This window comes from Dendropsophus ebraccatus, chromosome 1, assembly GCF_027789765.1.
Source record: "Dendropsophus ebraccatus isolate aDenEbr1 chromosome 1, aDenEbr1.pat, whole genome shotgun sequence".
Taxonomy (NCBI): domain Eukaryota; kingdom Metazoa; phylum Chordata; class Amphibia; order Anura; family Hylidae; genus Dendropsophus; species Dendropsophus ebraccatus.
The window spans coordinates 204,168,663-204,178,699 of record NC_091454.1 but is presented as its reverse complement, the minus strand read 5'-3'; the positions used below and the strand labels follow the sequence as shown (position 1 = coordinate 204,178,699).

At 44.3% G+C, this 10,037-nt stretch overlaps 1 protein-coding gene across 2 annotated transcripts in view; it reads left to right on the top strand.

Annotated features, from left to right (window-relative positions):
• The first annotated feature begins 3,328 nt into the window (after positions 1–3,328).
• Positions 3,329–10,037, top strand: part of LOC138767588 (serine protease HTRA1-like) — a 31,144-nt gene continuing 24,435 nt past the window's right edge. For both annotated transcript variants that reach the window (XM_069945201.1, XM_069945192.1), the window contains exon 1: positions 3,329–4,065. In XM_069945201.1, coding sequence (XP_069801302.1) covers positions 3,624–4,065 — 442 coding nt within the window. In that variant the 5' untranslated portion in view covers positions 3,329–3,623. The remainder of the gene's footprint in view (positions 4,066–10,037) is intronic.

The window sequence follows — 10,037 nt, the reverse complement described above, 5'->3', positions numbered from 1 at the left end:
AGCCTATGTACTCTATCTCGCAGCGCTGGTGTAATCAGAAAACTCTGACCACTCTGCTGAACCCAGGTAACAAGGACTGGGGCTTGTGTCACCCTTGTAGGATGGGTCGCCAGACACGGGGGGGGGGGGCAATAGGTGGTGCAAAGACCGAGGAGTCAAAACACGGGCACTAGTATTCTATCTACACTTAAGTATTCTACTTATTCTACTTCTAAAGTTCCGGCAGAGCACAGTACTACATTGGGTTGGGACTCTCTAGACATCTTTCTCTCTACTTCTCTGAACCTCTTCTATGATCCTAGTCCAGCCCCTGTTAACCTGGAAAGGAATGGACCTACCACTTCTTTGAGGCTAGCTTTCAGCCAGAGCACTAGAGGAGTGTCTGGTCTTTACTTCTTCATCACCTGGGACCACTTGAGGTACTACTGGGACTCCTGTAAAGAGCTTAAAACATATTGATTTACACCTAGTCCTATCTGAGGAAATACAGGAGACGTTAATTATGATTTTCTGCACTTATCGTTAGTGGGCTGGTCGCCAGTTGGTTGGCTGCCTCTGTTATTGTTGGTCTTCTTAGGCTCAGAGCCATATAGGTTTGATACTGCGTGATGATTGTTACATTACTAATAGCCTATGTTTATTGACCTCCCCTATTACTAGACTGTAACTTTATAAGGTATACACAGACTCAATGGACATGCAAGATGGCTTTTCACTATACAGGTTCTGTTGGATGGTATTGCTCTTTTTCTGATTTCTGTATACTTCTGACTATGTTTTTTTCTGTATTTTCTTGTAAAAAAACTAATAAAAACAGATTTACCAAATAAATATATGATTGTCTAAGACTTTGAGGTGAAGGACCTCCCCGGGCTTCAAATCAGGGAGAGTGAGAGATTGTGGCTATAATATCATGAATACCGGTAAACATTGCAGCTCCTTTTCTTTACACTGTTATCATGTTGGGGCCAACCAGGGAAGATTACCTCGGTGAAGGTGTTAAAGACCAGCAACTACACCTCCAAAGACTGATCAAGGCCCCACAGATGTCCAATCAGCTCATCGACTTGAGCTCATCTCTAGTCAATGACTGTAGCATTTTTTAAGTGCACATCAAGAACACCCCACTTTTCATCCACCCTGGGGTGGAGACTATCACCACCAACACCCCTGCACTGCCAACCTACATGGTGTGATGGTATCCATTGGAAGCCCTTGTGCCCATCATCTCACCACAGTGCACCCCAGCAATCCTGAATATTTACTGAAAAGTCACAGTTTCTCATATTTAAAACCATTTCTACTCTTGAAACTCAATCTGTTTATAGACATACCCAGTAAGCCTACATGACCATGCATGCTTTTCCCGTAGAGTAGGGGAGATTACCGGCTACCCTATATAGCTGGAACTAATCCTGTATGGGATGAAAACAACAAGATCAGTCATAGAGAATCCAACCAATGCATATTCCCCTGACAGGGACTCTACAATGCTTTTCAACTAATTCTTGAGAGCTCACTGGTATAGCCTAATAGACAAGGAGAAGGGTTGTCCATCCCCATACCCTCTGCCCATATCCTGTATAAGCAGGTGACTGAGAAGGTGACTAAAAGACTCAGTTCAAAGTTGTCTGACAATGATTGTGATCCAGTTACAATAGGAAAAACAGCTCTAAAGCACAAACTTCTGCTCCAATAAGTAAATTACTGTCCAAACCAAGCAACGTAGTTAAATATGGTAGTTAGTTCGGTTGAACAAATACTTAAGTCCATCTAGTTCTGCCTATTCTCCTCAAAGGAAGAAGGAAAGGAAGAAAACACTCTTTTGAAATGAGTTCACCAGCATCTATAATCTCACTGCTCTTACAGTAAAGACTCCACTTCTGTTTTTGTGGAGTCATCTTCTTTCCTCTAAGTTAGAGGATATTCCGTACTAATTTTGGTGCCCAAAACTATATGGAAAAGTGAATCGTCTTTGAGAAGATTGTCCAAAATAGTTCTGAAAAGTGATCGCCTATGGTGGTGGTCTCATAGGAAATGGCCACTGTATATGGTGGGCTGAAACTTAAATGGGTATTCCAACATAAAGCCAATGCTTCAGCCCCAGCCAATGCTTGGGAATAGAACAGTGCCGTACGAGGGAACCGGTCCGTGGTTCAAAAAAAGGAACACGGCACCGGCTTCCCCGCGCTGGCGAGGGGAAGTCCACGTGAAACAAGTGAATGTACTGCTGGTATATTTGCTTTACAACTAAATTGTCTCCATCCACAGGATAGGGGACAAGTAAGAGATTGCGGTGGGTCCGACCTCTGTACTCCCTGGCAATCTCCATGTTGTTCCCTGGCTCCTTAGTTTTAAATAGAGCCACGGATACGGCACATAAACCGCAGCTTTATTCATTCTCTATGGAGCTGGCGGAAAGAGCTGAGTACTTTACTCAGCTCTTTCTGGCGGCTCCATATAGTCCATATGGAATGAATGGAGCCACCAGAGGGAGCCGAGTACCACATTCAGATCTTTCCGTTGGCTCCATAGAGAATTAATAGACCCACAGGTCTGCAGCTCTACTGAAAACAAAGGGGCTGACATGGAGATTGGCGAGGGTACGGAGGTCGGACCCTCACAAGCCAGTTTTAAGTTGGACAAGTCAGTTTTAAAGGGGTACTCCGGCGGGGGGGGGGGGCACTTTTTTGATGGGACCGGGGAGGGGGTGGCTGAGGAAAAAGACGTCCACTCACTTCCCCGGTTCTGGATAAGGTTTGGTCTGGAGAAGCTTCACTATGCAGTAGAACTATGTTCTCATTATGTACATATGTGTCCCTTTTGATGCACCCCATGATTTTATTTGGCTTGGCAGCAGCCGCTTGACATTGATTGCCAGTGAACAGAGTCATTCATGAGAACATGTAAGGTAATGTATACATCTGTTTACACTGCAATATACTTAACGTATTAATTTTTCCTCATCCATCATCGCAGTTCCATATACGTCGAAGCAAATAACTTCCCGAGCTGTCATTATTGCTTCTGTAGGTCTCTCCTGACACTTGCAGCATGATGCTGGAGATGGGACGATGGAGGCAGGAATTTGGGGGCTGGCTTCACACTGAGGTGGGACTTGATGGAAATAACATCACCTAACCAGAGGGCTGAGCCAATGATTCCAGCTCAACTCACATAGCCGGCAATGAGGAGAGGAGACAAGGCACAGAGCCGGGTCTACTGCTAGATTCCATGTCCTGGGGCCAGAACACAAGGGGGGTTTGTCACGAATGACTGGATACTGCTGGTTCATCTGTAGCTGGGGGGGACAAGGGGGCACCAGAGAAGAGAGAAGACTTGGGGAGGACATAGGATACAATTCTGTATAGGAACACTGTATATGTCATTCTGCTGCTGGATACTATTAGGGATTTGTGCTTATATGAATGCTATAGGCTTAGGACATCCATACATAGTAACGTTGAAGAACGTCCATCAATTTTGACCATTGGGGTCCAAAAAATTGGGTTTTCAGGCTAGGGATCTAGTTCATGAGTCACGTCTATAGACATAGGATCCAAGAGCAGGTTGTTGGGTGGATGAGCTGTGAAAGGTGAGCTCTGCAGGTTAGGTCTACCAAGATGTCTCCTCTATGGACACTGATCTCTCTATGTCTCCTGTCCCTCTGCTCCTACGCTGACCCTCGACTTACCCGTCGGCAAGCATCCAACTGCCCACGAGTTTGTGAGCTATCTCGATGCCCACGTCCACAGTCGCCTTGCCAGGCAGGGGAGGTGAGAGACTCTTGCGGGTGCTGTCCAGTATGCGGAGCAGGTGAGGGAGAGTCCTGTGGTCATCGTGGTGGATCCCCATGTGGAGAAGGTCTGGAGTGCGTATTACCTGGTGTGGGAGGTGCAGCCAGGAGAAGAACTGGAGTATGTGTCTGTAGTACCAGCGAACCAGTGTGCGGAAGTGATGGGAAGACCTACAGAAACCTGTGCCACCTGAAGGCTGAGAACAGACGGGCAAGGCTGCAGAACTCTCCACCTGCCATCCACATCCAGAAGGGGTCCTGCGATACCGGTAAGGAGCTGTATAAGTGGGTACTGCAGTGGGAGGGTGACCAGGTTACCAGTTGGGCATGTAAGGTAAGTCTCCCCACCTGTCCCCTTATGAATATTAACTTTTTTTTTTTCCCAAATTGAAAATTTTGTTTAGTGAATTTTTTTTTACGTTTAGGTCGCAGAAATGTTTAGACACTGCACAGCTGAGTTTTCCATTTGGTATTTGTAGTGACATCACAATGTCTTATACTATAAAAGTAAAGATTAAAAGAACAAAGCTGCTTTCTTCCAGAAACAGCGCCACCCTTGTATTCAGTTTATGGGAGGTATTGCAGTTCAGTTCCACAGAGGCATGTCAGAAGTGTGGACTGGTCAGGGTATGAGTGTTCAGCTGCCTCTCTCAGTGCCGTCCACCCCTCTCCTAGCTCCAAGCAAGATGACCCCTTAGGGCCCTATTACACGGGACGATTGTCGTGCAAAAAAACGTTATATAGTTCGAATTTAAATGATAATTGTTCTGTGAACGTTGATTTAAATCTAAACCTAAAATTATCGCTAATCCTTCGCTGTAATTCCACATTCGTTCACACAAGTTCCGCATTTGTTCACTAATCGTTCAGTGTAATTGCACATTGTCCATTGTTTTGCTGGGATCAGAAGGAATAAACGATCATAGTAACGATGGCAATAACGGACGTAGTAACGATAGATGCGGTGAACGATGTCAGGTTACTGGTAAACAATCTCGTTTGCGATCGTTTATCGTTAGTCATTAATCGTTAAAAATCGCTCCGTGTCATGAGGTCATCTCGGTCATGTGACAGGGAGCCAGGAGACAATGCGCTAAGCACAGACTTCTCCCAGCTCGTTCTCCTGATCACTCAGACCCTGACCAATAAAAACTTTTGACTTCTCCAAAAAAAATTAAAAATTTCCCGACACTGCTAATTTATCATGAGTTGTAATACCACACACAATTAGAGGACAGGTGTGGAGCTGTTTTCAAAAGAAAGCAGCTATATTTTTCTAATCCTTGATAATCTCTATAAAATCTCCCCTATTATTTAAAGGGGGTTACCAGATATTTCATAGATGGAGGTCCTGCGGATGTGCTGAGGTGAGATTACCCCTTTAAGTCTTGGTATTTAGGCATGAAGTAAAGCCAATAGCACAAGGCTTAGATAACCAGCATAGCTCCACTACATGTGTAGCCCAGAGGAGTATGTCTATTATTTTTATAGCCTATAAATACTGATGCAGCAGAGCTGTCACGCGCTCCATATATTTCTCTTAGATAATAAGGTAGGTTCACCTCCAGTGCACTAGAAACCACAGATACAATAAAATGTGAGATCCTAGTGAGCTGGGCCAAACAGCTCCTCTATATTCCATATAACCAGACTAGCCTGGGGCATCGCTGGCAAATAGCACACACTTATTGTAATTCACTTAGTGGCATGTACTTTTCGGTTACGGGTGTCATAAAGACGTTTACTATGCTGTTATTTTATATAGACCGACAAAGTCTGCGTTCTATTCACAATGATGTAGGAAGCTGAGATACAGAGGTTTGTCTGATGATCACTGGGTATCCCCTGTCAGTCAGTGTGATATGGGGCTGATATGTTTTTCTTTCAAATCAACTGGTTTCAGAATGTTATATAGATTTGTAATTTACTTCTATTTAAAAATTTCCAGTTTCCAGTACTTTTCAGCTGCTGTATGTCCTGAAGGAAGTGGTGTATTCTTTCCACTCTTACACAGTGCTCTCTGCTGTCACCTCTGTCCATGTCAGGAACTGTCCAGTTCCTGACATGGACAGAGGTGGCAGCAGAGAGCAATGTGTCAAACTGGAAAGAAAACATCATTTCCTGCAGGACATACAGCAGCTGATAAGTACCGGAAGATTTGAGATTTTTAAAGGGGTTATACAGTGCTACAAAAACATGGCCACTTTCTTCCAGAGACAGCCCCACTCTTGTCTCCAGCTTGGGCAAGGTTTTGCTACTCAGTTCCATTGAAGTGAAAGGAGCTTATTTGCCAACCACACCTGGACTGGAGACAAGAGTCATGTTGTCTCTGAAAGAAAGTGGCCATGTTTTTGTAGCACCGGATAACCCTTTTAAATAGAATTGAATTACAAATCTATATAACTTTCTGAAACTAAACTGATTTAAAATAAAAAGGTTTTAGCCGGAGTACCCGGCTTAAAGGTATTATTCAGGATTAGAAAAAGCACAGCTACTTTCTTGCAAAAAAAACAGTGCCACCCCCTGTCCTCAGTTTGTGTGTGGTACTGCAGTTAGGCTTCATTCACTTCAATGGAACTGAGCTTCCAAACTGCATCCATACTGGAGGTAAGACTCGTCTTATTTCTGGTAGGAAAGCAGCCATGTTTTTTCTAAGCCTGGATAACCCCTTTAACCCCTAGCTTAGTTCAGCAGGAAATTTTCTGTTTGCTCAGATATTGTTACAGTAATTGTAAAATTTTGTTATAAACCATATAATTCCATCTATGCCAAGAAACATCTGACGGGCAAGGACAGTGCATGGGAGGGGGCCCACCTATCAGGAGAATAGGGGTCTGTCAAAATGTCTGGAAATGCAAATATATATGAATAGAGCAAATAGAAGTGTGGCTAAACATGTGCCCATTCAGGTTCCTAGCAGGAAGGCCACATATATGGTGATTAGAGATGAGCGAACCTGGAGCATGCTCGAGTCAATCCGAACCCAAACTTTCAGCATTTGATTATCTGTGGCTGCTGAAGTTGGATAAAGCCCTAAGGCTATGTGGAAAACATGGATATAGTCATTGGCTGTATCCATGTTTTCCAGACAACCTTAGAGCTTTATCCAAGTTCAGCAGCCACCGCTAATCAAATGCCGAACGTTCGGGTTCAGATTGACTCAAACCCGAACCCGGTTCGCTCATCTCTAATGGTGATCTGTGCAAGAAGTCTGCAAGGAGCTGTACTGTACCGCCATATACCTTCATATTCATACCCTCCATAGCCATCAATCAAGCTCCCTGGGGGTTGTGCCAGGCAGCAAAGCTGTGTGCACATAGCTGGTGTATAAGGGTGCTCCAAAATACAAAGCATGGCACCTTATGAAAAGAGACCTGCAAGTCTGACATCAAATGTCCCAAAAACAGAGGTTAGTTGTCCCCTGAGAGAAAGGAGTTGCAGAATGCATGCCGGCTATCACGCTATTGTTTTTCTAAGGCAGGGGTAGGCAACCTTGGCTCTCCAGCTTTTGCAAAACTACAACAACCATCATGCCTGGGCAGCCAAAGCTTCCCTACCCTTGCTCTATGGGATTTCTAAACATTGCCAAATTCAGCACTGAGAGTGGTCCCTTAGATAAAGAATAACTTTAATTCTTGGGATAACCTCTTTAAAGTGGCCTCAATAGCCTCAGATTAAAGGGGTACTCCAGTAAAAAAAAAAAACTTTCAAATTTACTATTTAAAAATCTCAAGTCTTCCAGTACTTATCAGCTGCTGTATGTCCTGCAGGAAGTGGTGTATTCTTTACAGTCTGACACAGTGCTCTCTGCTGCCACCTCTGTCTATGTCAGGCACTGTCCAGAGCAGGAGAGGTTTTCTATGGGGATTTGCTACTGCTCTGGACAGTTCCTGACATGGACAGAGGTGGCAGCAGAGAGCACTGTGTCAGACTGAAAAGAATACACCACTTCTTGCAGGACATACAGCAGCTGATAAGTACTGGAAGACTGGACATTTTTAAATAGAAGTTATTTACAAACCTATAAAACTTTCTGACACCAAATTTCACTGGAGTACCCCTTTAAAGAAGTTAACGCAAACAAATCATGTTTGCTAAACTCCTTACATACAGTGGCACAGCAGTCTTGATGTTTACAACCCTCAACTGGGGCACAAGAACTTAGTGGTTACATTCGCACCAGGTAATGGTATTGCTTGAATGTTTCAAAAAACAGAAGTTAATATGACAAGCCTCAAATTCCTGTTCTCTTCCCAGGAAACCCTACAGGCTTGTGTCACTTCACAGACTACACCATCTTCACACTTTCTGCTGTCTGTTTGGCAGCTTCCTCTGTCTTTCACGCCCTGATCTCTAAGGCTCTTACTTCAATGCAATTTTCCTCCAAAATAATACTTAGTAGGGTAATGAACTGATGCCACGTGGCCTTAAAGGGAATGTTTCATCAGAAAATGACTTATTGTTTAAATTGTGTTTTTATGTTAAACTTTTTTAAAGAAATTTTGATGACATTTTTTCCTAATTTTCCATTTTTCTATCTATTTTATAAAATAATCCTGAGATCTTTCAGGCTTATGCAGAGACTTTCTATTCTTTTTGTGATGATAAGGAGAGGCAGCCGTAAAGTGATCTGTACAGCATTGTGACACCAGTAGATAGAGGAGACAATAACAGCTCCCTGTAAAATTACCTCTTCACAGGCCACAGAGTATGCTCAATTCGCATTCATGCCAAGGGGACAGAGTCTGTCTATTGTCGTCTATGTCCATGAGTCTTGCTGTAAAGCATGTCACTAAATGTTGTTAAAAACAGCTCAGACAGTATGGCAGCTCCCATAACAATGTACAAAAAGTGAAAAAAAAAATTTAATCAGAATACATAAATAGATTAGAATAAAAGAACAAGTTTTAGGCTACATTCACACATCCGTAGTGCAGCCTGTGACCACGGCCCACACTACGAATGTGCATCTGTAGTGCTCTGTGCTTCACAGAGCACCACATTGCAGCTTCATAAGCGTAGCGATCCAGGCCACAAAATGTGGTCCGCATTACATGTCCTTTTTTTTTTTAGCCAATATGATAGTAAGGGGTGCATACATTGGATGAAATAGTACACTCTACTACGTTACTCTCAGGGTGTGTGCACACTACAGAACCCGGATGGATCATCCGTCGTGAATTCTGCAGCTTGCCTCCGCTTGCAGCCGCCTGTGGCATAGACTCCATTCGGACCACACCATCCGCCCAAAGAAGGAACCGGTTCATTCTTCGGCAGGATGGCGGAATCTGCTTGAAGAAGGAGTCTATGGCACAGAAGGAGATGCACGCGGCCGCAAGCGGGGAGTGAGCTGCGGAATCCGCAGTGGGTGACCCATCCGAGTTCTGTAGTTTGCACATACCCTTTGCGAGTTAGTGGAGTCCAAATATACCTATAGATAAAGTGGAGCCTATAAACACATTTAGGCTATGTTCACACTACGTAAAAGTACGGCCATTGTTGCCGCTGGCAACGATGGCCGTACTTTTGGCGCGGTGGAACAATGCCTTACTTTCAATGGGATCCCGGCTGGAGCGTATATACATCGTATGCGCTCCAGCTGGGATCCCGTACGGGGCCGCAAATAACTTACATGTCAGTTTTCTGCATCCGCAATTCATTCAATTGCGGCCGTAGGAAACTGTCAGTTCACACTATGAAGCCTCTCGCTCCATAGTGTGCAGGGGGAAGCTCTGATGCGGGCGCGCGCTAATGCGCCCACATCAGAGCTCTGTGGACAGATCATCCGGCAGGTGCTTAAGTACTGGCCGCGATGATCGGGGCAGAGACCGGCCATTCCGTGACCAGACCGGGTCACTGAACGGCCGGTCTAATACGTTTTGTGAACATAGCCATAACATGTACATCAGGAGTATAGAGGTGAATTGTGAGACACCAACACAGTGTGAATGCAACCTATCCTGCCTTCCTATCATAACTGCAAATTCAAAAAAGGTTACAGTATCAATAAGCAGTGTCTCAGGCATGATGAGAATGGGGAGATTTATCAAACATGGTGTAAAGGGAGACTGGCTCAGTTGCCCCTAGCAACCAATCAGATTCCACCTTTCATTCCTCACAGACTCTTTGGAAAATGAAAGGTGGAATCTGATTGGTTGCTAGGGGCAACTGAGCCAGTTTCACTTTACTCCATGTTTGATAAATCTCCCCCAATGTTTGTATTGCCGCTCTGTATAACAGC